Source organism: Cordyceps fumosorosea (assembly GCF_001636725.1).
Source record: "Cordyceps fumosorosea ARSEF 2679 chromosome Unknown scaffold_12, whole genome shotgun sequence".
NCBI classification, from domain to species: domain Eukaryota; kingdom Fungi; phylum Ascomycota; class Sordariomycetes; order Hypocreales; family Cordycipitaceae; genus Cordyceps; species Cordyceps fumosorosea.
Genome location: NW_017387312.1, coordinates 658,944 through 685,555, shown reverse-complemented (window position 1 = coordinate 685,555; position 26,612 = coordinate 658,944). Strand labels below are relative to the sequence as shown.

General features: G+C 54.1%; 12 protein-coding genes across 12 annotated transcripts; 4 read left to right on the top strand and 8 right to left on the bottom strand.

Annotated features, from left to right (window-relative positions):
• Positions 1 to 802: 802 nt before the first annotated feature.
• ISF_05317 (HEAT repeat protein) lies at positions 803 to 1,827 on the bottom strand (the record flags this gene model as incomplete). Its single annotated transcript, XM_018848922.1, has 2 exons — positions 803 to 1,313; positions 1,373 to 1,827. 2 exons carry the CDS (start codon positions 1,825 to 1,827, stop codon positions 803 to 805), a joined length of 966 nt encoding a protein of 321 aa, XP_018704058.1.
• Positions 1,828 to 2,537: 710 nt separating this feature from the next.
• ISF_05316 (protein NBP35) lies at positions 2,538 to 3,746 on the top strand (the record flags this gene model as incomplete). Its single annotated transcript, XM_018848921.1, has 1 exon — positions 2,538 to 3,746. The coding sequence occupies one exon, from the start codon at positions 2,538 to 2,540 to the stop codon at positions 3,744 to 3,746; it is 1,209 nt and encodes a 402-aa protein (XP_018704057.1).
• Positions 3,747 to 3,852: 106 nt separating this feature from the next.
• Positions 3,853 to 4,454, bottom strand: ISF_05315 (Glia maturation factor beta; the record flags this gene model as incomplete). Its single annotated transcript, XM_018848920.1, has 4 exons — positions 3,853 to 4,041; positions 4,100 to 4,233; positions 4,296 to 4,398; positions 4,452 to 4,454. 4 exons carry the CDS (start codon positions 4,452 to 4,454, stop codon positions 3,853 to 3,855), a joined length of 429 nt encoding a protein of 142 aa, XP_018704056.1.
• Positions 4,455 to 4,932: 478 nt separating this feature from the next.
• On the bottom strand, positions 4,933 to 7,218 carry ISF_05314 (hypothetical protein; the record flags this gene model as incomplete). Its single annotated transcript, XM_018848919.1, has 1 exon — positions 4,933 to 7,218. One exon carries the CDS (start codon positions 7,216 to 7,218, stop codon positions 4,933 to 4,935), a length of 2,286 nt encoding a protein of 761 aa, XP_018704055.1.
• Positions 7,219 to 10,093: 2,875 nt separating this feature from the next.
• On the bottom strand, positions 10,094 to 11,722 carry ISF_05313 (phospholipase A2, group VII; the record flags this gene model as incomplete). Its single annotated transcript, XM_018848918.1, has 1 exon — positions 10,094 to 11,722. The coding sequence occupies one exon, from the start codon at positions 11,720 to 11,722 to the stop codon at positions 10,094 to 10,096; it is 1,629 nt and encodes a 542-aa protein (XP_018704054.1).
• Positions 11,723 to 16,373: 4,651 nt separating this feature from the next.
• ISF_05312 (Fungal transcriptional regulatory protein) lies at positions 16,374 to 19,202 on the top strand (the record flags this gene model as incomplete). The annotated part of the gene is made up of 2 exons (XM_018848917.1): positions 16,374 to 17,208; positions 17,785 to 19,202. 2 exons carry the CDS (start codon positions 16,374 to 16,376, stop codon positions 19,200 to 19,202), a joined length of 2,253 nt encoding a protein of 750 aa, XP_018704053.1.
• A 52-nt stretch (positions 19,203 to 19,254) lies between these two features.
• Positions 19,255 to 20,242, bottom strand: ISF_05311 (phytanoyl-CoA dioxygenase; the record flags this gene model as incomplete). Its single annotated transcript, XM_018848916.1, has 2 exons — positions 19,255 to 19,662; positions 19,730 to 20,242. 2 exons carry the CDS (start codon positions 20,240 to 20,242, stop codon positions 19,255 to 19,257), a joined length of 921 nt encoding a protein of 306 aa, XP_018704052.1.
• A 562-nt stretch (positions 20,243 to 20,804) lies between these two features.
• Positions 20,805 to 21,236, bottom strand: ISF_05310 (Glycoside hydrolase, family 3; the record flags this gene model as incomplete). The annotated part of the gene is made up of 1 exon (XM_018848915.1): positions 20,805 to 21,236. The coding sequence occupies one exon, from the start codon at positions 21,234 to 21,236 to the stop codon at positions 20,805 to 20,807; it is 432 nt and encodes a 143-aa protein (XP_018704051.1).
• Positions 21,237 to 21,238: 2 nt separating this feature from the next.
• Positions 21,239 to 21,907, bottom strand: ISF_05309 (glycoside hydrolase family 3; the record flags this gene model as incomplete). Its single annotated transcript, XM_018848914.1, has 1 exon — positions 21,239 to 21,907. The coding sequence occupies one exon, from the start codon at positions 21,905 to 21,907 to the stop codon at positions 21,239 to 21,241; it is 669 nt and encodes a 222-aa protein (XP_018704050.1).
• A 15-nt stretch (positions 21,908 to 21,922) lies between these two features.
• ISF_05308 (hypothetical protein) lies at positions 21,923 to 22,354 on the bottom strand (the record flags this gene model as incomplete). The annotated part of the gene is made up of 1 exon (XM_018848913.1): positions 21,923 to 22,354. One exon carries the CDS (start codon positions 22,352 to 22,354, stop codon positions 21,923 to 21,925), a length of 432 nt encoding a protein of 143 aa, XP_018704049.1.
• A 669-nt stretch (positions 22,355 to 23,023) lies between these two features.
• ISF_05307 (Bulb-type lectin domain protein) lies at positions 23,024 to 24,221 on the top strand (the record flags this gene model as incomplete). The annotated part of the gene is made up of 3 exons (XM_018848912.1): positions 23,024 to 23,215; positions 23,265 to 23,597; positions 23,652 to 24,221. The coding sequence occupies 3 exons, from the start codon at positions 23,024 to 23,026 to the stop codon at positions 24,219 to 24,221; spliced, it is 1,095 nt and encodes a 364-aa protein (XP_018704048.1).
• Positions 24,222 to 25,910: 1,689 nt separating this feature from the next.
• On the top strand, positions 25,911 to 26,556 carry ISF_05306 (hypothetical protein; the record flags this gene model as incomplete). Its single annotated transcript, XM_018848911.1, has 2 exons — positions 25,911 to 26,166; positions 26,243 to 26,556. The coding sequence occupies 2 exons, from the start codon at positions 25,911 to 25,913 to the stop codon at positions 26,554 to 26,556; spliced, it is 570 nt and encodes a 189-aa protein (XP_018704047.1).
• Between the last annotated feature and the right edge of the window lie 56 nt (positions 26,557 to 26,612).

Here is a 26,612-nt window from a genome sequence, read left to right as displayed (position 1 = left end):
CGTGAAGCAACTCCAGGAAGGACACCCCGATCCGGCATGATTCTTAGCGGCCTGGTTGACCAGTCAGCGCATTTTCGTGACACTAATCCACTTTGGGATTCCCTCTTCTCTACACCAATCAAGTGGCGCAAAAGAGCCATATTCTCCATAAATATTTTCTTCTGGATCAAGTTGCCGAGCTTCATTTGTTGGAGAAAAAAGGCTTTGCACAAGAGACATCAACTCCTCCAGCGGCAACACTCCTCCCAAAAAAGAAAGACTGATTTACAATGGCAGCAATTGGATCTCTGGTTTTTTGCACTAATTGTGGCAACCTCCTGCCCTCTACCAAAGGCACGGTGCAAAATGTGCTGCAATGCGAGTGTTGTCATGCTGAAAATAAAGGTTCGTTCTCATCCTGTGCTGACAGTGAGTAGGAAAAGGCTCTAACGATTCTGCTGGCAATAGATACCGGGGCGAACACGACCGTCACCCAATCTAAGCCCTCCGATTTTCCCTCGCTACTCAGACAAAAGCTGCAATCCAGCGTCCAAACCGTCGAGCGACACAATATCAAGGCTGACATGGTGATCCGTGAGACGTGCCCGAAGTGCGGGCGCGAAGAAGTTCGATACACAAACTTGCAGCTTCGCAGTGCAGACGAAGGCTCAACCGTGTTCTACATGTGCGACTGTGGTCATTCGTAAGTTCCAAACAAAACTACAAATACATGCTACAGTACACTGACATAATCTTCCAGTTGGCAACAAGACAACTAAACGGCCACTCGAAAAAAGGCTTTTTATTCTATATCATCGTTATTTTAAACGGAAGCGCGAGCCGCTTCTGGGATCAGCGCATATTCGGTGTCCCCGCTCTGTTCATAGTCGACCATGTCGAGCGCAACAATTATACTTTCGCGCACCACCTTTTCCTTATCATGGAGGAAGGGCCTCAGAATATCCTCAACTCCCTCCTCCTCTCCCAGGCTACCAAGAGCCTCTGCAGCTTCGTGGCGTACCATGCTCGCTTCGTTGACATTGCTGAGTGCCTCTGTGAGGGCTGGGATCGAGGCAGGGTGCGAGAGCTGACCAAAGACAAAGGCGATCTCGTGACGGAAGAGAGCAGACGGGTCGGCAAAGCCCTTGGCAAGCGCAAGGACGGCTGGGACGGCGGTCGGCAGGTCAGGCGGGGACGCCAGGTCACGGAGCGAGAACATGGCGCGATATCGCAAGAAGAGTGGCAGCTTGTCATCCATGAGCTGCTTTCCGAGTTCTTCCACATTTTGTTCAGTTTCGTCGGCCGGGGGCGCAGGATCGATGGATGCAAAGTCACTATATAGGCGTTAGTTAGGGAACCAACAGCACCATTCACACCACTTAAAAGGACATACCTCTGCTTGAGCTTCTCTGTTTTTCTATTCTGAGAGTTGGACCATTCAATACGATCGATCGCGATTTCACAGGTCTCAACGACAGAAATATCTTCCCCCTCACGGTCGCGGAACTGCTTCAGCAGCTCGAGGCTCTCCGCGTGACCCAACGCGCCAAGGGCTTCGGCGGCCTCGTGGCGCACCATGGGATCTTCTTCTAGGTTGCACAAAACACCACGCAGAGGCTGTACCGCGGCATTGTTGGCAGTTTGTCCCAGGCAGTAGGCGAGTTCGTGCTTGAGGAGGGCAGAGGGTGACGCAAATGCCGCCGCGATGCTCTCGATGGCGGGGCCCGCCGCGCTCTTGTCCGTGACGGCCAGGTGCTTCAGGGAGAAGAGGGCGCGGAAGCGTACGGGTAGGGGAGTGGCCTCGGAGACCAGGCTCTCGCGCAGCTTTTCCACGGTGACGGTAGCCATATTCTATGATGTTCTCTCGCACACAAACAAGTCCTTCGCAGAAGCGCGACAAGCCCGCACCCACCCTAAAAAAGATCTGATTAAAGAAAAATTTAGGTGGGGTGGTGCGCCGATAACACCGACCCCGCCATCTGCTAGGGCCGAGGAAATCTTTGCGCTTTATAGACCGGAGTAAGCAGAAAATTAGCAGCTAACCATGGGAAGTGGTCAACCACTTCAAAGGTTCCATGGTCTAACGGTTATGACTGCGGATTCTGATTCCGCCAGCGAGGGTTCGACTCCCCCTGGAACCTTTCCTTTTTGCACTTTGCCACGGTGCCCTCACGACCGCATTCTTTATTCTGAATGGCCGAGACTTTTGCTTTTTCCTCGCTCTTCTCAAGCTATTCTGCTATATCTTACTTTTTCGTGGTCTCATATATTTGCTCCGAGTCAAGCCCGCGTACATTTGCACTCGCGCGTTGTTCGCGTAAAGTGCTGGGGGGCTCAAAATCAGGTTACCCTACATCAGTAGCAAAAATATATATGTTCGGGCTTTGATCATATCAGCAGCCAGTTTTCGAAGATAGACAACAAGGAGTCATTAGGACATCATCTAATCCCAGCCGACAGAACATATAGATATAGCGGATAGGGCTTGGATATAATACCTGGTACCAATGTATGCATCGCATTAGTAATTGTAGTGCCGTTGGCGCATCCACAACTCGATGCGCCACACGCCCGACAACGGAACCCGGAACTTCGATTCACCAACGTACTCTATTACCCCCATTTACGATTCAGATCGAGCGGCTGACCTCTTGATTACGATTACTCTCACTAGCCTGCGAACCATCCACCACCCACACGAAAGAAACACACACAGACAACAGCCCGCGAGTATGGCGCCGTCGCTCGAGCAAGCCGAGTCGGTGGACGACGTCCTCGCCAACCCGCTCAAGCAGAAGCCGCAGCTCGTCGCGCCCGAGCCTGCGCACTGCCCCGGGCCCGAATCCGAGCAGGCCGGCGCCGCCGACTCGTGCGCGGGGTGCCCGAACCAGGCCGTGTGCGCGTCCACCGCCGCGTCCGCCAAGATCCCCGACCCGGACCTGCCCGTCATCGCCTCGCGGCTGTCCGGCGTGCGCCACAAGATCCTCGTGCTCAGCGGCAAGGGCGGCGTCGGCAAGAGCACCTTCACGTCGCTGCTGGCGCACGCGTTCGCGACGGACCCCGCGCGCGCCGTCGGCATCATGGACACGGACATTTGCGGGCCCAGCATCCCCAAGATGATGGGCGTCGAGGACGAGACCGTGCACGTCAGCGGCTCCGGCTGGTCGCCCGTCTGGGTCATGGACAACCTCGCCGTCATGAGTATCCAGTTCATGCTGCCGGGGCGCGACGAGGCCGTCATCTGGCGCGGGCCCAAGAAGAACGGCCTCATCAAGCAGTTCCTCAAGGACGTCGAGTGGGGCGACCTCGACTTCCTCCTCGTCGACACCCCGCCGGGCACCAGCGACGAGCACCTCAGCGTCAACACGTTCCTCAAGGGCAGTGGCATCGACGGCGCCGTCGTCGTCACCACACCGCAGGAGGTCGCGCTGCTCGACGTCCGCAAGGAGCTCGACTTTTGCCGCAAGGCTGGCATCCGCGTCCTCGGTCTCGCGGAGAACATGAGCGGTTTCGTGTGTCCCGGCTGCAAGCACGAGAGCCAAATATTTAAAGCTAGCACGGGAGGCGGCCGCGCACTCGCCGAGGAGATGGGCATCCCGTTCCTCGGCGCCGTCCCGCTCGACCCTCGCATCAGGATGGCCTGCGACTACGGGGAGAGCTACTTTGATTCCTTCCCGGATAGTCCGGCTTGCAAGGCCTTTCAAGGGGTGGTGCGCAATTTAGCAGAGCAACTAGGGCTGGATTCACAGGACATGTTACCGGAATGAACGCGTGCTGTTTATAACGAAATAGTAAATATATTATGACAAGACGACATGTGACCTGCTACGAAACTAAGTAAACCATGCCCACACCTTTTCCTCTTAAACACAATCAGTCAGATGCCAGTCTCTTGGGTATATCTTCGAGGTCTTCGATGGATTCGATATCAACAACGCGACCTGCTTCGCTGGTACTCCGCATAAGCTCCTTAGCGCCAGCATATATCATTCTCATCTCCGCATTGCAGGTATCAGGGAGATAGTACAGCAGGACGTATGGCACCGAGGCTCGGCCGTCGCTCTGCACAGACAGGAATTAGCTTCGCCTGCCCCTCGAAATAGTAGACCTCTGGACTCACGAGTGTCAAAGGATAGCTCAGGAGCACAAAGCGTGGCGAGTGGTCGGGGAGATCATCGCCAATTTCCTCCAGCGTGCTGTATACTGTCTTGTCGTCATCCTGGCGGATCTCGTGCGTGTTCTTGTCGACCAAATCTAATTAAAGCAAGCGATTAGATATGAAACCGCCATCGCTGCAGAGCAAGTCTGATACCTACAGATGACGGCTTGGGGCCCCTTGGCGCGGGATGTGGACAGGCGAAACTTGCGAAGATGCTCCTTGGTCTCCCCAGAGAATGAATATAGTCTTGATTCGGACGCCTTTGTGAAGCTTGTTAGCTGGATATAGTAGATGACACCGCTATATTGCGTACCATTTTGTGAGTTCTCCAGAGATCTCGCTGGTTCAGGGATTATCTGTGGTGGAAAGACGTGGTGGACCAAGCCTCCCTTGTCACTGTCGTCATGCCCCGCGTGGCTGAGTTGGTGGGAAAGGAGAGTGGCTGATGGAGGGGTAGTGGCTGAGAGGTGGCGGCACATTCACTTCAGTTATGATGGATAGATAGACAATGCATAATTTAATTCATGATTTAGTTCATTTCAGTGTAGATTCACACGGGGCATTGTGGCCCTCATTACTGTACTTGATAACTCGTGAAAATGATGCAAGTATCCCTCAATGTGAGCCGTTCCTTCCCGGCTTCTCCCGCCGTACTATTTGTGCGCTTCTCATTACTGTGCTGCCAGGCACAGAGCGCGGAAAAAGATACAAAGGAAACTTTCTTCATAATGACAAACAAAAATCATCCCAAAAGTCGTTATATATGCTGGTACTGTCGTTGTATATTAAACATTTTAGTGAAGTCGTTCCTTGACGTAAACCATGGCGGCCAATCCAGCGCAGCAACTGGTACTCATTGCGTGTTTGCACCATGGACATTTTACCGTCATCGAGATGGCACCTCCAAAGTCAGACCTGTCTTTGGGGCATAAGACCACGTCAGGGTTCACCATTGCGTCGTATAATTTGCTGGGCATGTCGTGATAGTACTTGCATCCGCAGCATTCGACGAAGACCTTGGCAACGGTGTCGCCATTGGAACGCTTCGTCGGCTGTGCTTTTGGGTTCTTCAGCGAGAGCTTTGGAATATCCGTGAATGAAATGTCAGAAATGCTGGAAAAATCGGTAAAATTTGAAGGAAGCTTCAGAGGCTCATGCTCTGTGGTAGGGTTCGCCGATGGCATGGGAGGCAAAGCTGCCATGACCTTTCTAGCCGCTGCCTGGATGGGATCGACTTCGCGATCGATATCGTGAGCGCCGGTGAATGAACTGGCAGAAACAAAGGAGCAAGCCTCGCTTGGGTAGGCGTTGTCGTGCAACTGAATTCTGGGCAGTGTAAACCGTTCAGACTCTCCCGAAATACGGGGAAGACCCTTCTCCGACTGAGGTCTCGAGGTATTTGGAGTGCTTGGCATTGAAACAGTGTTGAAGCAATCAGATGCAGAGTCTTCTGAAGAACTGGAAGTCATATGTGGAAGTTCGGAGCGTTGAAGAACCCATTCTTGACTGTTCCAGAAGGCTTTCTCGCCCTGTTCCTTCTCATGCTTCTTCTCGGCCTGGGCCATTGGCTTGATGGTATGTTCAATCGTGTCCATAACTGACGATTGAAGATTCTCCCAAGAAGGACTGGCACTGGGCTGTTTGGTATCGCTGTTGACAGCTGTGGAGGGCAAGTCATAAAGAGACGAAGTAGCTGTCTCGATTGGCACATTTAGCGGAGCAAGATTGAGCAGAGGCAGTGAAGGACTTCCGATGAGCATGGAGTTGCGCTTTGAGCTCCGGCGAGGAGGTTCTGGAGGAGGCGGTGTTTTCCGCACAGGTTCTTGGCTCGGTCTTGTTGGCTTTTCCATTGCCTGCTCGTCCTCGCGCTCAGGCTTCTTCGCGTCCTTATTTCCAGAGCAGACATTCCCTTGGGTAGGAGTCTCACTAGTTTCCGAGACTGGACCGGCCTCCGTCGTGATAGGGGTCCGCGACGAGGAAGACTTGCTTGAGGATCTGAGGCCAACACGCGCACGCCATTTTTCGATGGTACTGAGATCTGGCACTGGCGGAGATGTGGGTGATGCTAGGAACATGGACTTTGACTTTGTGGTCTGAAAAGTGTTTGGAGGGTATGCCCGTGAATTTGTGTTCTTCGTACCTGCGGCGCGAGATGGCAGAGGCGGGGACTTTAGAGCCGTGCTGCTCGTTCGTAGCGCAGGGTGTACATCAATGGGTTCAATTGTGCTCGGCTCCATGCTCCTTTCGTTGGCAAGATGTTGCTCGTACTCGAGCTTGATGCCTCCAATAAATGGACGCTCTTGAGATTGATCGATTGACGATCGTCGAAAGTCGAAAGTCGATTTGATGAGAGAGGAGAAGGACCCAGCGCGGGAGCGAGGTTGTTTGTAGAACGGGGGTTCTTTGGGTGGATTATCGGAAAATACCATGCTTGCTGATCGAGACTTTCTGCTATTGTCCATAATCGCTGACTGGGATTGATTCGAGCCCGCTTGGTTCGAAGCATTGGCGGGTGAGACTGGAGGGGCCTTGCTTAGGCGGCGAGGTTTTCTCGTAGCTTTTGCCTCATCCTTGACTCTTCTCTCGTCTTTCTTCTCTTGCTTTCGTCTGTCATACGCCTCCCAGCTTGGGGACTGGCAGACAGAACTGTCATTCCCGGACTTTGGCGCTGGAGAAGCCTCAACAGTAGAGCTGTATGGTATGGAGGGCGGGATGGCAGGAATATTTTTGTTGCTTCGACGAATCTTCATGTTGCTGACAGGCTCGGAAATGGCAGAAGAAGAGGGCTTCGGTGAAGCTGTACTGACATCTATTACCAGCTGTGGTTTGGGCGGTTGAGTCTGTAGCGGGAAGCTTCTCTGGCGTTGCTCGCTTCTTCGACGGTCTTGCACTGTCTGAGGCTCAATCTGACGGCCCCGCGTTGTAGGACGGAAAGGCTCCGGCGGTGATGGGAAGCTGCTGGGTTTGGCACTGGGATAACTGAATTGATTTGAGCCGATGCGCAGTCTCTCGTTCTGAAAGGCGAGGGTTATTAGCGAGGGGCGGGGATGGCGATAGTAGGATGAGGCGGCGCTTACCATATATTGTCTCTCGAGATTCAGCATGCGCTGCAAGCTGTTTGAGCGAGTCTGGCGAGATGCAGTCTCGGCCATGATGCAGGTGACTGATTATAAGGTATCGAACGAGGACGAAAAAAAAATTCCGCGCTTCGACGCGGGCGTGGTGCAACGTGAATAAGAAGGTGCAGTGGGCTTAGCCGGGTCGTACACGGCAGTGGCTCTGACACAACAAAGAACGGTCAACGGCAGGCACTGCAAGTCGTATGCAAGAAAGCGATATTGCACCAGAAGGACTGCCTTGGCGCGAATATTGAATGTTTTGCAACGAGCAAGAGCTGAGGGCGCAGCTAGTCAGCCAGGCTGTGTAACTTCGTACCTATTAGTGAAACGCTGCGTGTAAGTGGGAGCCCGACGAAGATGCCTGAACGCCGCCTTGATGGGGGGAAGCAAAGTTGGAAATAGAACAGAGCTCTATTGTAGCACGACAGATGCTGAGCACGAAAAAAAAAAAAAAAGCCAGGGGTCAACGAGTATATAGCTCTTGCAAACCGGGCAGATGGAGCCGAAAGCAGGAGGATGAAAAAGCGTCAGGACGTACAGTATATAGCAAAGATGCGTGTGGTGTGGTCGGTACTGCAGGTCCAAGGCTGGAGGGCGATCTAGCGCGCTGCAAAATACGAGGAGGCTTGGGATGTGGTTGGCTGTGGAGACGGCTGATGGCGGGGTCCTGCTCTCTGCTGGTATTATGCGAGGATGCTGAGACCGCTGGATTTAGCGTTCATACAGGGTTTGGCGCCAGCTGGTAAGCACTCAAACGTTTGCTGGCCAACCCCGCGATGCGCGCTAGGGCCGGTTTTTCTTTGCATGTGGCGTAAAGTGGTGACGATATTGAAAAAGACGAAGCAGAAGAAGAAGGGGAAAATAAGAGAAGAAGTTGATCAAAACCAAGTTTTGCGGGCAAAAACGGATTTACTTGTACCTGAGGCATTCACTAGCACAAAGAGTGCACCTGGCGAAACGCTAGGCAGCTGGCGAAACGCTCGCTGGCAGCTGGCAAGCAAGCAAACGGCTCTTTTTGGACGTTGCAGAAGGTTTGGCCAGCGAACTTGAGCAAAGAACGAAGTCGACACACCCTATAAAAGCGCCCTGTCCGCTTCATCCCCTCCCGCCTGCAACCTTCATGACGCATGCGGATTATTAGCACAATACGGGATCTCTTACCAAAGGTGGCCGCGGCAAGCAATATGCAATGAATTGCTTGTGTACAGCATGCACACGCCCGCACCCACACCACATGGTTTTCGCTGTACACCTCGTGTCTTTCAGCGCTCGTTGCTCGTTACACTCTCCACCTGCAGCCAAGCCGTCAAGGAATACGAAGTGCAGGCCCTGCTACTACTACTAGTCGCCAATAGATGACGCCGGGCGGCCCGATCTGTCACAGCAGCGGCCCCCCAGCCGGTCGCCATAAATAGGCGCATAATGGTGCTAATAACAGCTGACCGTGTGTTGGGCTCTTTTCAAGCTCCTACTGTAGTTAATGGATGTCAAGCAAGATTTGCTGATGCGTCTGGTTGGCCCGCTGAACAACTCAGTCACAGCCCTAACTGCCCAGTCTCCAGCACCAATCATTCACCTCGCCAAGACTCTGGCTTTCTTGCTGTTTGAACTACCCAGGGAACAGTTGGGAAAAGTTAATACATGACATTGGTATCTTGCTCCGTCTCATTTTCTTCTCCTCCGGCGTGTAACCCTTTGAGACTGAGACAGATGGCCGGATTCTACGCTCATTAGCACCTTTTTTATTGTACGGAGTATCCGTGCGATCCGTACTTTTTGGTACTAATGTGTAGGGCTGGTGTCGGTTACAACAGAAAGATGGAGATGGTCTCCATCCTAAAATACGAAGATGCTGGTGTCGATCCACCCACTGATCAGCCAGCTCGTAATCTTGACCAGGACAAAATGCCCGAATAGGCTCAGCATCCTTTCCAACTCGTACAAAGCATACAATATTTGGCCGAAGGATTCTGCGCAGACCGGAAACTCTCGAATGAACTATTTCATCTATGTACATTCACGCATGACAACCGTCTTTAAACAGACCAATCTGATCCCTACGGAATACCTCAAGGGTTCTAGTTTCAGGCAAGGCAGGGATCCTGGGCCGGCTGCACATGATTATCGGAGCCGAAAACAACGTGATCAAGGACTCTTGCTGGCAAGTTGCTTGTATCATCCGCTTTCCCCCACGTTTATTCGTATCAGTGTCGTCGCAAAAGAGCCCAAACGGGCAAAGAATTCTGACGGGCTCTCCCGCAGGTGGATGAAAAGAGTATGGGGCACGCCAAATGATTCTCTAGAATAAAATTTCCTCTCAAATTCAACATTATTTTTCTTCTGCTTATCCAAGTAATTACTTAATACATCTGCAAGAAGGGTCACTGTCCAGCTCAACTCTTCACCTGCATGCATGCATGCTCGCCCAGCACAGCCACGCGTTTTTCCGAGCCCACACCTGCAGACCTGCTTTTGTTCACCAGCCACGCCGCCACCCTCTTATCACTAGCTGCATAAACCAGCCCATCAATCGCTCCTTGCATATACTCCCTGCCGCTTGTCATCATCGAACTGAAAAGTTGGGTAAGTGAAATCTATTCGAAAAGATATGAAAATTGCCCCAATACCTAGGCGCTTGTGCTCGCTACTCGTACAGGCTCAAAAACTCCGCGCTACAAAATGCATGTGTGCCAAAACAAGGGATAGTGGATATATACAATGAGCGTCAAAAATGTGATGCAAATGGGAGTACGAGAACAAGGCAAAGACGCAAGAAGAAGCTAACCGCCTGAAAAATTCATGCAAGCGGCAGAGGAAACATGAAGATGACACCAACCTACGCTCTCATGAGTCTCCGGCGATGCGCCTGGACATCCGCGTCCGCCGGGCTAAAATGCATCCAAATCTCTTGGCTCAACGCATAATTGCTCTCGCCCTTTTCCGTCTCTGAGGGGTCGTCCTGAACCATGCACAGGATCGCCCTCCGAAGTTTCTGCCAGAGGCTTCGCATCCTCGTCGAGAACTCGTTGGGGATCTTGAGCCGCACCGCCACCCACTTGTCGTCCGGCGCGTGGTCCGACCGGAGCGCCTCGTCCGGGTCGCTGACGGGCTCGCGCGTGCGGAGGAGCCGCTGCTGCTCGTCCTTCCCCTCGCCGCGGTTCCACGTGCGGAACTTGGTCTGCTCGGGCGGCAGCGTCGCCTCGAGGAACTCGAGCGACGCGACGATGGTGAGGTAGAAGGCGCGGCTGGGGCTGACGAGCGACTTCATGAACAGGCTCATCCAGACGGGGTACAGGACGGCAAAGTCGGTCATGGCGAGGTGCGTCGAGCCGGCGATGGTGAGCATCCAGCAGAGCGCGCCCGAGTCGCGCGCCTCGTTGCAGAACGAGACGACGCGCCCGTAGTTCTCCTTCCAGTGCATGAAGGCCTCGGACGAGATGGCGATGATGGGCTTGGTGACGCTGTTGGACGGCTTGTCGCCGCCGGGAGGCGTCGCCTGGCCCCAGGCATCCAGGATGAGGCCCGAGGCGAGCCAGGTAAGCGAGTCGTCCCGGCAGAGCTGCACCGTCGTGGCTCCGCCGAAGGAATGCCCCATCACGGAGACGGTGTCGAGAAACATGCTGCCCCTCCAATCCTCCCACTGAATCCCGGTGAGGCCCATGGAGCTGGACCCAATGTTTCCCTTCTTGCGCAGGTTCATCTTGGCAACCTCTTCACCCTGGCCGTTGTTGATGAGGCTGATGACATGGTGCGCTTCCTTGATCTCCTCTTGGCGAAGCTCAATTTGTGCGGATCTCAGCACACGATCCACGCCTTGTGGATTATGCGGCGACGTATCCTGAGCATTGTCTTTGGGAAGGATGTAGTCGACAACATAGTAAGGGTTCACGCCCTTCTTGCCACGACCACGTACCTTCTTGCCGCCGGCGTCCTTGTCCGTATCGTCATTGGTGTAGATCTTGGCCGTCGAGGACTCGATCTCCGCCGGGTCAATGTCTTCCGGCAAGCTAACGTGTGTTCTCGCACCGCTGCCATCTCGATGTTCCATGGCCACCACGATGAACCCAAAGCTCGCGAGCTCTCCGCAGATGGCGCTGTAGCAGAGCCGGGATCCGCCCAAACCGTGGCTGAAGATGATGACGGGAAACCTGGGCCGTTTGTTCTCGCCCCGGCTTTGTCTTGCCCGCTCGCCTTCCGGACCAGCTTCCTGAAGTACAGTATCGGGCCAAAATGATGCCAGCTTAGCGTTGCGAAAGGCTGGTAGCTTGGTGAAGAGAGTGGTGCAGGCCAGGTAGCCAGTGACAGGCATTTCGGGGATGTTTAGGAACTTGGCGTATCCTTTGGCGGTGGCGAGTCTAGGACGCGGCATCCAATCTACGCGGTGCATACCCTTGAGGCCATCCTTGGTTTTGGCCTCTTTTCGCAAGTCACCGGGGTAGTAGATGCCCATGAGGACCGTGTCCATGCGTAAAACGGGCTTTCCATTTCTTTTCAAGCTCGATATTGGTCGTGGGTGCCGTGCAGGCACTTCGATATCCATATAGCCCACGCTATAAGGGCCCGTATAGTGTGGTAGACGGTGTAAAAAACGTTCTCGCAAGGTCTTTTGCGGTTTCACTGCCGAGTCGCGCAGACCTTGCGTGTCGCATTTCGAAATTGAGTTTTCGGCTGCCATGTTGCTAAATATTCGGGATATTTTCCAAATTTGGTCACGCGAGTTCTGAACGCAGTTTCGTGGCAGGAGTCGCCAAATTTAATAGTCGCGATGCAGTTGCGTGGTGTCGTCACTCCAATTTGTGTTACAGAGGAATGGTGACGTCACAAAGGCACGAAGCCTTGTTCCTGGCATGTGAAGCGAGGACCCCGTAATAGCGTCAACGGGCACCCCGGAGAACAGCGATAAAAATGGCGAGAATCCAAGGGAAAGACTTAATGAGATGCGCAGTAAAAAAAATCTGTCATAAAATTTTATAGAATCTGAATGGAGATTTTCTGGGAACTGACGATGCCTTATGTCTTTGGCAACTGAGAGTTGCGACTGAGACTCGAAGCAATACTCTGCAGTATGTGCGTAGCGGAAGCCGAGACACTGGCAATTGATTGCGCTGCCGTGTTTTACCTTTGTTTGTTGCAGTTGATTGCGCTCGTGCTTGACGCAGAAAGATACCCGATGAAATTGACTTGCTTCTTGCATTTGTTGTGTTTTTACTATAAATTTAGAAAACTCTTCTTCTGATAGTTAAGAGAACCAATCACTTTGCGTCCCTTTGCACCTGGAATCTTCCCCCGCCACATCACACCAGCGCCGAGTGTTATGCTATGTGACATTTTACGCGCCCGCGAATAATAAATAACTCAATCAATTAAGAACTTGAGCCTGCTTGCCATCCCAACACTTACACGCGTGGATGAGGGTGATGGCGAGGGCCCGTGCCAGACGTACTACGTGGTCGATTCAAATTGTCAGTTGCACCTCAAAAACAGGTGCGATTCAATATCTAAAGGGACTATTGAAACTATGTATGTAACTGCGGTCATAAGGTGCTGCTCTTGGAGAGACCTGTGAAAAGAAGCTGGCCAAGCATATGTAGTAGGGCACATGTGGGAACCCCCGCTTGTCATAACTTTCCAATAACATGCAAACTTATACGTAATTGGCGTTTAGTATTAGCTACAATAGGGCGACGGTTAGCAACAGACAAAGTAAAGTGACTTGCAACGGGCTCGACGCAGAATGACGGGCGCCATCCAGGACCTCAGGAACTGCCAGTAGATAACAAGAGAAAAAGAACAGCGACCACCGTCAAACGTGGGTCAATGAATCAATAAAATCCCTTCCTAATCTACCGGTAAACCCATCTGTTGTTCAACAACCAATCCTTTTAATTTTTCGGACTCCTCACGAAAAAGCCAAGGGCAAACTCTCGGAGCTGCTTCCTGCGTGAGGACCTCAGGCAGGGGAGCCACAGGCGGGACAGAGTCGACAGAGGCACCGGCGAGCGAATGGTCACCCATGGCTTCGTCGGGCGTTGTCTGGTAGCCCGGATATGCTCGCCACTCATATTGGGTACCATCGCGGCGCCAGATGCAATTTGCGCAAGCGCCTTGCATCTCGCCTGGGATTGAGACACATTCCCAGAAGGGATACATGATATGGACCTTGTTCGAAGTGACGGTCCTTGCCAGGGTTTTGGCGCAACAAGAGCAGAGGCGAGGATTGCGTTTTCCGTGCATAGCTACCACGAGCGCCTTGACACAGTCAACGCGGAAAGGCAGACTTCCGATAATAGGACCATATAAATGAGAACACTCGGCAGGAATGTAAACGCTGCGTAGGTCGTGAACGCTGATTCCAGAAACAAGTTGTGCCAGGGCTTGATCCTTGAAATAGAAGCCGCCTCAGAACAGACGCACCTGTTCAGTGCTTGCTCGGATCCCGGGAGCATACGTGAGCTCCATGTATCCCGATGTGATCGTGGCCGAGGTCATCTAGTAGATAGAGAGTCAAGCATTTGGTTGCCTGCGGCGCCAGAATATAATCCTAGTACCTATCGCTAACCCGCCATGACGATCGACTTACCCATTCGAAGAACGGATGCTCAGGATGTGGATTCCTCTCAGCGTCATCATTACTCTCGGAAATGCAACGTGCCGAGCTGAACTTTTTGCCATTAAACTGGGGTGTTAATTCTTCGCGCATATCAAGGAGAATCCCGGTCTGCCATGGAGGGCCAGACATGGACGTCGCAGAATATGGTTGCATCTGCGACAGGTGAGTTGCGAGAAGAACTTGGAACGTATGAAATAAATTAGAAACGTCCAAATTAGTTGTCAAAACGAGGTACTTGAGAACAAGCTGCGTAGGAGGCCGAATTTAGGCATCTGCGCTGCGCTGTATTGACTGCGTTTGCACTGGGGCCCGTGAAAGAAGACGCTTGAGTGCCATCAATGCAGTGAATTACTCGATACGTTTTCGATGGTTTTTCTTTCCGCTATGTTGAGTTTTCCTCGGCTGCTGATGGATGATGAACACCATCTCGTCATCTGTCCCAGATTGCCTGCCAGGACAGGCAACATGCCCAATTCCTTTCCATCGAGAGCGCAGAAGCACAAGTATCCGAGCAAGGAAGACTCTGATTGGGACTCAAAATAACCATTCGCAATATACTTGGACCTTAGAGAGAGCATCAACACCCACGAGAATCTTATTCGCGGGCCGATCCGATCGTTCTGACCACCCAGGTGGTGGACACGTTCCTCCATCCACGAAATCACCATCAGCCTACCTTCATCGTGGCTCAAACATCAAAAAAGAATAAAAAAATATCACAATGAATAGCCTTGCGAGATTTCCTCAGCAAAACTCGCTAGTGAAAAGAGGACCCAGCCCTCGTCCTTTTCTGACTGAGCAGTTGCAGCAGCGCAGGCCTTGGTATCATATTCATGATTGCTCCAATCCTCATAGTCGGGCTGTTCCATTGCCTCTACTACCCAGTCAACCAGGGATAAGAATGCCATGCTGGAAGCGCGATTGGCCGACATGGAGCGGTTCATAAAGGGGAAGGGATATGAATACCAACCAACCTCGTCAGACGTTATGGGGAGTGAGGGAGTATTTAACATTTCACACCAGCCTCTCCATGGCAGGGATTTTGATGGGCTTCCCGCAAGCGAAGACGATCCTGTGCTCACCCGACCGCTTCCTTGGATCAGCGATCTCACCGAGATGAGCTACAGCCAAGATGAAGTTCGGGACATGCAAAGTAGCTACGGGAGAGGAGCCCCCGGCCCTTCCATCACGGGCACTGTCTGGCCGTTGGAAGCGCTCACCCGCACTGTTGGAAAAGGACATACAGTCAAGACGCCTCGTGGAACATACCTGGATGTTGGTCCACCCGGACTTGTTGACGCGAGTGTCTGGTGTAGAATCGGGTATCAACTGTCTCAACCACAGTAACAACCAATGGCTGCACAGCAAGACGATGATCGCGCGGTAAGACGGCTAAAGCGAGAGGAGATGCCACCGCCACCCCGACCCTACAACTCGAGACTGGATTGGCGATAGGAAAGGAGCTTCTGGGTAGAAACTCAACAGTACGATGGACTGGGCTTAATTTGCATTGGGGCGGCTCTCATGTGAACGGTGCACGTTGTATTTAGGAACTTGCGACCGATGGGGATCATAAATTCGTAGAGAAGCTTGAGATAGCATGAGTGATGAATGTCAGGCTTTCCGCCGATCCTCAAAACCATTTTTATTTCTTGACTCAAGTTGAATAGAAAACTAGGCGAAATGATCCATAGTCCTTTTAAATGATATAGAAGGGTGCATTGTTCACTGTGATCGTGGTCATGACGATTTGCATAGCGCTGCGCATTTTGGTGTGTGACATTGGGCCAAAAGGTACATATACTATTTTACCTGTACCTTTCTTCAACAAATAAGGCACTTTGGCCGAGTGGTTGTAAGTTGATACCTGGCTATCCACTCCTCAAGATAGCTTACTAATGTTCGATTTCAGATGGCGCTGCGTTCAGGAGAACCTGTTCAGAATTTCGCAGTGGAGCAATCCGCGTGGGTTCGAGTCCCACAGGTGTCATTATATTTTTTTGCCTTCATTCTCGAATGACGAGCACGGAGAATATCTTTTTTGCCCTGCTGATGCTGTGCTGTCTCAAATTGGTGTAATCCCAGCTGGCCGCAAAGATCTCACGTTTATCGAATATTTTTTTCTTCGCAACCCTCACTTGCATGGCCAGCACATGGGTAGCTGTAAGTTCATGGGCGACTAACATGTGGCAGGCTGGCATCGAAGGATGGTACTCGCACCGCCGGTAAGCCTTCGAGACCATGATATTTTCTGTCTAGAAGGCTAAGACTGGTTTTCTCCTCGGACGACGACTCGAGAAAATGGAGCGAGTATTATTTCTGAAGTTGGGGGTGAACCATTCGGCCTGACACTGACTTGTCTCGGCCGGCATTGCCGGCCAACATGGTGGCACTCACCCCGCATGCTGGTGCCAAATGTTCAACACCAATCCGCGGCACACCTACACCTCGACTTTAAGCCACCGCATTTGAAGTTGTCACTTTGCTAGACAGCACGCTTTCCAAAATGTCGCTCTCGAATTTACCACCCAGGCCAGTTCGAAGCCTTTCCGAAAAAGTCGCCATAGTCACGGGCGCCGGTGCCGCCGGCGACGACCTCGGCAATGGGAGAGCAATTGCGTTGCTCCTCGCCGAGGACGGAGCGTCGGTGATATGCGTTGACCGCGATGAGGCTCTGGCCCAGAGAACAGTAGAGATGATACAAGAGCAAGACAGCGGCGCCGCTATTGCTTTCCGCGCCGATGTCACCTCGGATGATGATTGCTCTCAGTGTGTCTCAAAGGCCATTGCGGAATATGGCCGCCTTGATATTTTGGTGAACAATGTTGGAATTTTGGGACCTTCTGGGACCGCCGAGAATGTCGATATTGCGGCCTGGTCCAAGGCGCTAGAGATCAATGTGACGAGTATGATGATCATGGCCAAGCATGCTATTCCTGCCATGCTGAAGAATGCGCCCAGCAACGGCAGCATCAGAGGTAGCATCGTCAACATGGGCTCGGTTGCTGGCCTGCAAGGAGGCACGCCGAGCTTGCTGTACCCTACTAGCAAGGGTGCTGTGGTGAATATGACACGGGCAATGGCTGCCAATCATGGCCCGGATGGCATCAGAGTGAACTGTGTATGCCCTGGTAAGTCGCCCGATACCCGAGCCGCCATCCTCGCTCACACAAATACAGGCATGGTCTATACGCCCATGGTGTACAATGCGGGCAGCGGCATGTCGCAAGAAATGCGAGAAGCCCGCCGCAATCGCAGCGTTCTAAGAACTGAGGGTAACGCTTGGGATGTTGCCAGCGCGGTTCGGTTTCTGGCGGGCAACGAAGCGCGGTGGATTACCGGTACGATGCTCACAGTTGATGCTGGGGCAACGTGTGCAAGCTTTGTTCCAATGAATCATTAATTTATGAGGCCGGCTCCGTCCTCGTCTCGTTTACGACAAGCACTCATGACTCGTCCAACTGCAGGCACCGGAGAGGCTGTTGAGTTTTGCTCGTAGGGCATGAAACTTTCGCGGGTAGTCCAGTGTCAATCTAAAACCGTATGGGATAATGGAGTATTTAGCAAAATTATGCCAATCTCCGTTTTACAAATCTACCAGTCTGGACAAACCTTAATCTGGATTTCTGTAGTGGCTATGCCCCAGTAGCCACTAGTAAACGGTCGTGGCGCCTGGGCATCGCCGCGTTTCGACTTTTCACCAACATATTGATTAGCTTTTCCTCCATAGCCATGCTGGCTACGGATATTGCACCTGCACTCATTTGCCGAGATCAATATTTCTCTCTGCGTGCAAAGCGACCTCTTTCTGTATGACGAAGCATGGACAAGAAAGGTGCCTCCGCGCCGGCCAAGGGTACGATGCCCTCAAACCCTCCGCTTTCCCGTGCCGCTGCCCCGCTAACGGCTCGATGCAGGCTGCAGCACATGCACCAAACGGCGCATCCGGTGTGACGGCAGACGCCCGACCTGCATGAAATGCCAGAAAAAGGGTCTCGACTGCCCCGGCTACGGCCCGCGGCTGCGATGGGCTGATGGCGTGGCGGTTCGAGGCAAGCTCAAAGGCCGGCTGCCGTTCGCTCAGCAAACGGCGGACCAGGCGCAGTCGAGCTCAGCCGCGACATGCGCGGCCGGAATGCAGCTGATGCCTATTCCGCCGCCCGATATGTTGCAGACGACGCTCAGTAATTCGTTGCCACAGTTGATCGAGTACTACGACAAGAACCTGGCCGGTTTGATGGTCTGGGTCGACTCGGCGGAGAACGCCTACCGGCAGGCCGTGCTGCCGCGGGTGAGGCATACGCCTGGCCTCAGGCTGGCTGTGGCTGCGTTCGCCTCTCACCACGGGTCGTCCCGCTTCCAGCATGCCATGGAGCTGTTTCCCGAAGCCGCCCGCGATGCCTGCCTCGGCATGATTCATACCCGCGTGCAGGACATGACGAGTCGGCTGACCAAGGGCGCCGAGCTCGACAGTCAAACAGACATTGCAGACGCGGAGTGGATGCTGGCGTGCATCCTCATGATTGCCTGCTACGAAATGTCCAACTCGCAGGCCTCTGCGGCAGAGGGACATAGGCTAGCAGCCAGAACCCTGGTCAACGTGTTTGGCAGCAAAAGGGGGTACAATGACGGTCTCTTTGCATTTCTTCGAAACCAGCTTTCCATCTACGATGTTTTGGTGTCGACGACTTCTTTTAGCCTGGAGGACATCCGGAACACTGTCATGCCAACGCCTGGCTCTAAGAACGTCTTGTTTGCCGACTACCTCACGTACCTCCACCAAGTAACGCTCGCTTCAAGGTACCCATCGCCGATACCAGAGGAAGTGAGTCTCCTATTTACCGACTTCGACTTTTCACCTCATTCGATTCGGTCGAAATTTACGCAAGCAAGAGGCGCTACCCTGATTGCCGCCGGACGACTGGGCATCGAGAAAGCAACGATGCGCCGGGACTTTACTCGCTTGGTGGATGTCTATCACTATGCCGCTGTCTTGTATTCCTACCGCTGCCTCGGTTATGCTACGGCAGAGAACCCGGACTGGCAACCTACGGTGACTAAGCTATTCGAACAGCTTCTCTGCTTTCAGTATCCAGGCATCTGTGTTCAAAACCTGCCTTGGCCCATGTTCGTCGCAGGGACGGAATGTTGGGGCGATGCGCAGCGACAGCAAACCGTTCGCGAGCTTCTGGGCAAAGTTCTCGCGGCTACCAATTTTCGCCATTACGAGGGCGTCTTGGGGTTTCTGAATGCATTCTGGACCGGAAACCAGCCAGACTGGAGATCTCTAGCTCAAGACTTGCAAACGAAAGGGTTTCGAATTTTGGTGATTTAATGATCCAAAACATGCCGAAAGTTTTATAATCTCCCACCCATGGCGGAATGTTCTATTTATTCACTGTTTCGGCATCATTGACGCCGAAAATCACCTTCATCGGATCCTGGTACTTGTACAAGCCCAACGCAGGCGGAAGGATGCCGTAGCCCAGCAGCCTCAGCAACTGCGGCGAAAAATTGCGCTTCTTGGCCACCTCGGGCGGTAGCTCTAAGTATTGGTTCTCCTCTTGGCGGAGCGTGCCCTTGCACATGAACAGGCCAATGGTCTCGCGGGCCTCGTCTTTGGTGATATTGGCACCGCCCGCGTGGTAGACGTTGCCCAGGAAGATGGCGGCGTCGCCAATCTCCAGCTCGGCTGGGATGGCTTCTTCATCCAGCGGGCAGCGATCCGGGCCCCAGAGATGGCTCTTTGGGATGATGATTGTGGCACCGTTCTCTTTGGTCGTCTTTGTCAAGGCCTAGCAAACGACGTTTGTTAGATGGGTTCTCGTTTAGACGTTCGAAGCGGTTGGTACTTGCCGTGACGCAGCCCATCATGACCGGCATGTCGCAGTTGCGGGTGTGGTAGTCGGCGTCGTCCCTGTGCATCGACTGCTGGGTGCCGCCGGGCTCGACGCGGAAGCCGACCATGGTCGTGATCTGCGGCTTGCCCGTGACGTGCAGCTGCTTCTGGCCCTCCCAGTACGTGTAGCGGCTCGTGAGCATCTGGTTCGCGACGCCGAGGAAGAGCGGGTTGACGGCAAGCTCGGCGCACGCGTCCGACTTGGCCAGGATGCTGTACGCTCGCTTGGTGGTCGTGGGGAAGAAGCCGGACGGGTCCACCCGGTCCGTGTCGAAGGACGTCTTGAGGTCGGCCCGGATTTGGCGGCATAGTTCCTCGGACACGAGGTTCTTGACGATGACGGCGCCGTCTCTCTCCAGGATGGCCTCGAGAACCTCGGGGGTGATGCTGGCATCAGTCGCAGAGACTGTGGTGAGCTCCGTGCCGGCCTCTGTAGGGAAAGGCTTGCCCGCCTGGTGCTCCGCGCAGCATGCCATATTTGGATATGATGTGTATATACTAATGCAGTTGATAGATGATGAGCTACTGTGTGCTGCTCGCAACAGAGAAGACAAGTTCAGTCTTTATATACTACAATTCTCTTGCGCCGCTATTTTCCATGACATTTTCAACGCCCCAGCTTCATGTTCCAGAAATGGAAATAAGAGTGAGAAGTGTCGCCAAAAGCCACACCACCTGACAAAGTGTAGTCCTAGTTGCCTTGGCAAAACGACAACCAGAGATCGTTCTCCATTGGCGTGTGGGGGAGAAGTTGTTGGTGTTGTGGGTGCCCGATTCTCGGCAACGAGTTTCTCAGTCTATTTGCCCAAAGTGGCAAAGGCTAGATATGCTTTTCTCGTCACTGCTGCTACTTTTAGAGAAGCGGCGTATCACAAAGGGGTGGGCCATTCAAAAGTCTGACTAGGGAAAGTTGGTGTTCACATTGTTTGCTGTATTCTGCATCGCCCATTTCTAACAATGGCCAATAGAGTCGACATGAGAGGTTACCGGTGAGAGCGAACAACCCCCTGCGCTTCTCGCCCACACTTCCGAAAACGCTCAAGACTTTCGAGGCAAACTGCTAATCCTAGCCACCTGACCAGTGAGTTTGAAGCTCGCCGTGATGATCGCCTTCGTGTCCCGCGCCACCGTGTAGTCGCCGGGGTAGATGTACCTGTCGCCGTCCTCGTCGCTCCGGGCGAGGTCCGCAATGCTGACCTCAAACTCAGCGTCTGCGCACTGCCGACCTGGACGTTGCTCGAGCGACGCGTACGCGACGAGCTTCTTGTTGGGTCGCGGGGCTGGGCCGGCGTCGAAGCCCCAGCGGTCGCGGAGCACGTCCTGCAGGAGGTAGCGGCTCGCGCAGGCCGGCATGCCGGTCACCGAGTTGTACGCGCACATCACCGAGCCGGCCTTGGCGTCGCGCACGCAGCCCTCAAACGGCGGCAGGTACATAGTAATCCGCCATGTCGCGGCTTGCCGGCCGCACATTGTTACCCGTGCGGCCGGTCTCGACGTCGTACGCCGCAAAGTGCTTGCGCGTCACGACGGTGCGGAGGACCGCCGGATCCACGCCGCCCTGCAGCCCTTCCACCAGCGCGCGCACGTAGCCCGCGCCGCGGCGTGCGTCCTCGCCCGGCGTCTCCAAGCCGCGACCCCAGCGCGGGTCGTGGAACGGGTCGATGTTGGGCGTCCAGAAGTAAGCCCGCGCGGGCCTCGATGCCGATCTGGCCGGCCACGTCGCGCACCAGCGCGTAGTCAAACGCCGCGGCGAGCAGGATCGGCATCGGGAAGCTGGTGGCGGCGCTGAAGGCGGCGCCGAGGGGCGCGGCGAACTGCACGCCGGTGCTGCCGTCGACGCCGTGCAGCGCCTCGTTCTGCCACTGGTACGCGGGGAGGCCGAGCCGCGCGCTGCCGGTGGCGCTGCCGGCGAGGTTGGCCGCCTTTTCGTCGAGCGTGATGGCGCGGACCAGGGCGGCGGCGCGGTCGGCGAGGCTCTTGCTGGGGTCGCAGACGTCGTTGCCGCAGAGCGGATCGCGGGTGCAGTCCGGCAGGGACGGGGAGAGGGGAGGGTTCGCCGACGGGTTGGAGATTTGGTAAATGTTGATTCTTGGGACGTTGTTAGCGAACACAGCGAGCACAAGGTAAGAAAGAACTTGCATGTTTCCGCCGCAGCACTACTTGCCGGGGTCTGCCGGACAGTCGGCATTGCACCGGCTCTCATCCGCCTTGATAGCGGTGCTCTCGATCGCGTGACCGCAGAAGCATTGACTAAATCCGGATGAGAATCTGGACGGGCAGGATGGCGGAGAGGTCGAGGTCGACTTGCGGGTTGAACTCGACGCTCGAGTACGCATACCCGGCCGCGCCGCAGAGGTTGGCGCAGTACTGCGGCGAGTTGAGCTTGTAGACGGTCGGCAGAGGGCCGGAAAGGTCTTGCGGGGAGTTGGGATCGTGGTAGCAGCCTTGCCTCGTAGGCAGGGAGGCAGGTGCGTGCCGACGCGCTGGCGACGAGCAGCAAAGCAAGCACGCGGTACTTGCGCGACATTGTGGTGATGGATGAGAAGGAGCACCATTCTCTGTAATTGATCTGGTTGTAGCTGGCCCATGTTTTATTCTATATTATCAGACTTGTTCAGAACCATCCCTCTTTCTTCCCATTGACGTCGTATTGCACCTGCATGGTGTAAGCGCCATGTTCCGGATCTGACAGCGGTTGGTGGATGTGCTGTTTTCGCTGGCTAGCAGCCTGCAGTGCGACTCTGGGAATAGGAAATGATTGACCGAAGGTATTGCATATCGGCAGAAGATTGATATTTTGTTTACGAATTGCTCATACGAATGTGCCTTTCGGTATATAAACTTGTAATTACTATGCGTGATGAAGTGAAGCGGCGCAATGCATGATTCTGGCATCTGCATGTATATTGAATGAGCCGCATATCCCCCCTTAAAAACACACATTGCCACATTTCTATCCGGTCTTGACAGAACACGATTGTCCGCATCAGCCACTCTTCCCGTCTTCGTTGCACCAGGAAGGGAGGCAGGGCCGGGAATGCCGCCGGGACTTTGTGGGGTAGTGCGACGACGAACTTTCTCCGGCCGGAGCTAAAGAGGTTGGCTTGGCATTGACGGAGGATCCTGGGAGCAAATACGATTCCTACCTCATTAGGCAGGCAGTACTGGCGTCGAGACTGACCGTCATTGGTGGCAGCAAAGGGTTGGGTTGTGCTTACGGCCAGGCGACGGGCCAGGTCGTGTCCAACGTGGCGTCGATGAACCCCCGCGGCTGGAGCTGCCTGCACCTCATCGGCTCCGGCAACGATGGCAGCCCTTGCAGCAAGGCCACGATCGTGAACAATGACATTGGACCGTGCGGCCAGTCCGGCTACAATGACCAGGGCCAGGGGCTCTGGGCGGACGGCATCTCTCTCGACTGCACCGAATCACTCGTCCAAGGCAACACGGTACGAAGCTATCGCGGGTGCTGCTCGACAAAGCACTAACCATGTATAGATCAATGGTCCTACGGATGGCGGCATCGTCATCTTTGGCTCACCAGGCAGCACAATCAACAACAACACCATCACCTCAGCCTCTGACTATCTTGGCTTCGGGGCCATCAACATGGTTGATGGACAATACCAAGGAGGCTACTCGGGCGTCAAGGTGACAAATAATAGAATCCAGGGCAGCAAGATCTTCAACCTCGGTATCGGTATCGGGGCAAACGTGTGGTCCTTCAACGACCCGTACGCTCTCCATGGACCAGCCAAGATTACCGGCAACAGCTTCAGAGGGCACGTTGTGTTCCCAATGGCGATCAATGGATGGACCGGCGGCATCACAGTATGTGCTTTCCGGGCTCGATGATAGCATCACGGAGACTTGACACTGAAGCAGGTTACTGGAAACGATGCGTCGGGGGTTACCAAGCCCAGGTCGAGATTTTCCGACGCATCACACTGTGTGGACGCAACCCAGCAGGTATTTGGCCAAAATTCCAATTTCGTATACTATCCTGCCGGTGTCACGAGCTCAAAGAACTTGCAGTCCGAGTTTGTGGGGTCCGGTGGTAATATGACCAACTTTCTGTGCAGTAGTCTACCTCTTGCCGACACCAAGACGTTCCAAAAGGGCCAGCTCGACATCGTATCCGACTCTGGACCATTTGCAGATCTGCACGGCGTGACAGCGCAATACCAGGATGACAACAACATCGTGGTGCTGCAGGGTGGCCGGCCCGTGTGGGCGAGCGGACACACCCTCAGCCAAGGCTGCGGCAAGCCCAGCGGATGCCGGATGCGGTTCGGCACGGATGGAAACTTGGGGACGTATTACAACAATGCGCTGCAATGGGGCTCGAATACGGGTGGTCGAGGAAGCACGATGTTGGTGATGAACAAGGCGCCCTGGATCCAAATGAAGGATGCGTCTGGCAATGTGATCTGGGACACTACCAAGAGCAGCTAGAATGGAAAGTGGTATTTTCCAGCCTCGACAGAAATATTAGGAGCCTTGTGATTAGTTGCAAGAAAGAAGAAGCGAAACATATCGTTTACTGAGCGACACGTCTCGCCATCATTTGTGCTGATCGTGGGGCCTTCCCGGTGGGAGTCGGCGGCGTGCGGAAGCCGTCCGTCAGCAGTGGGTGAAGTGAGCCAACCAATCAGCTTGTATACGAGAATAGAGGCAAGGAGGATTCAACTCAAGGCACGGCTGATAAAAAGTGGTGAATACCGCTGCCTATTCCGACGGATGAATCCTTGGGAAGCGTGATGCTGCTGTTGTGACGTCGGCAACGTAGCATTCGGGGCGTTGGCTAGGATTGCCAAGCGGACTATTGTGAGGAAGACAAAGAGTTGACAGGCAGATCGGGGGTTTCACAGAGCTGAGTTATCGTGATAGCCCTGAACGAAGTAGCATCGGTCCATGTAGTTACTTATACGAGATGGCAGGGTCTGTTGGGGCAGGCTGCATAATGCGTTGCCACCCGGGCTGCCGACCAGGGTGTTGAGATCTGGACGAGCTGGGTAGTAGAACCGTGAACTGACGAGCGCCAAGACAATGACGATAATGGCGATGGAATGCGGCAGTGCTGGCTAACTAGCGGCGGGATGGACTAGCACGGCATTGTTGGGCTTTGCGGATAGTCAGGAGATGGAGATGAAGAGGGAGAGAGAAATGACGATGTTGCAGAGATGAGGGGACCTGCCATTGGGACCCCCACCCCAACTACCCCGGCGGCGTTTGTCTAGCTGTGCTCTCAGTGGCTTCAGTGCTTCAGTGGATTTAAGGAGGGCTGTGCGGGTCCTTTCAGGACACTTAGTGGACACACTGGATGCCATTCCCCCGCCAAGTGGCGCTGTAAGGCGCTGGAAAAGAGGAACACGAGAAACCTCGGCGCTGAGCCAAACCCAAACCGGAGACCAGCCGGTTCACCATACAGCGCCACGCCCGCTGTAAGATCCCTTAACCAGCCTAGCGCAGCATCAAAGGCCCTTGTAAGTGGCATCAGCCGAGGGCGATCCGCGACGGCATCTTTGTTGCTCACACCGACGTCAGAAATTTACGCCGGAAGAGGAAGAAGAACTGACTCGTTAACTGTTTAATTTTGGCTCAAAGCTTCGAGAGTCATGGATATTCCTGTAATTCCGCCGTGAACAGAGTACAAAGATAACAAAACGCCAAGAGCCTCTGCAGCCACGATCGTCGCTTCAATGCTACCGAATCGAATTAGCCTGGACGTCATCGCGTCGCAGTTCCCAGCCCAATCAGCCCAGCCTTTTCTCGTGTTTTACACTTGTTTATTAACTTTTCTCTGCAGTGCTGTTGCGGTCCGCTCGCCGGACGTCGCCGGAGAATCTTGCGCGTAGAGACCTCGGGGAGCACGGGCAAGATCTACGTCACACCTGCCTGGAAAACCTGTGGATGGAGGAGACAAACGCCAACTTCCAAGACATGGGTGGGCTGCCCTTGTCCGAGACGATTCAGAGCATATATAGAGCGAGCATCACCCTCAGTTCTCGTCAATTATCATCATCGCCATCCTCATCATCAAACAAGCATCACTCGCAATTTCCACAACCCCCCCAGCCATCAGTCGACAAACAATCAACATCTCCACCATCAAAAAGAGCCACCCACCACTCCCTCCTCAAAATGAAGACTGCTGCCATCGCCACCTCCATCCTGGCCTCTGCCCTGGCCGTGTCCGCCCAGAACATCCAGTCCAAGCCCTTCAACCTGGAGATCGTTTCCGACGATGACACCGTCAATGGCAAGTACGTCGGTGCCTGCCACTCGGGTGCTGCCATCGAGAGCCTCTGCCTCACCGACCGGCCCGTCACCATGCATCTCAACTCCACATCCGAACAAGACCTCGATAATGGTCTTCTAACTTGGCTTCTGCCTTCCAGTATGTATTACGAGCCATACCTGCACCTGTACTGTCCAGTAGTGGAGATTCGCAAGCTGACTGTTCGACCTCCCAGACCTTCCCGTCGATTCCTCCATGCGCCTGATCGCCGACCCCTCTTCCAACGTCGCCCAGGCTCTCTTCTACCCCGGTCCGAGCGGCGGACAGTACGTCCAGTTCAAAGACGACAAGCTCACTCTCCTCAGCAATATCGACGACACCCAAGTCCCCATCAAGGCCGGCAACCCTGAATCCCTGGAGAACTGGTTCTTCTGCCAATCCTACTACACTTCGTACCGCTACAACACCCTCAGCTGGGTCTACGGAAAGGCCGAGCCCCAAAACCCTACCTGTGTCAAGGTCTCGGTGAAGCGCAACTATGAGTACTAAAGGGTATCGCGCTTGCTCACACATCTACATCATGACGAGCGGGGGACTCTCTTGGC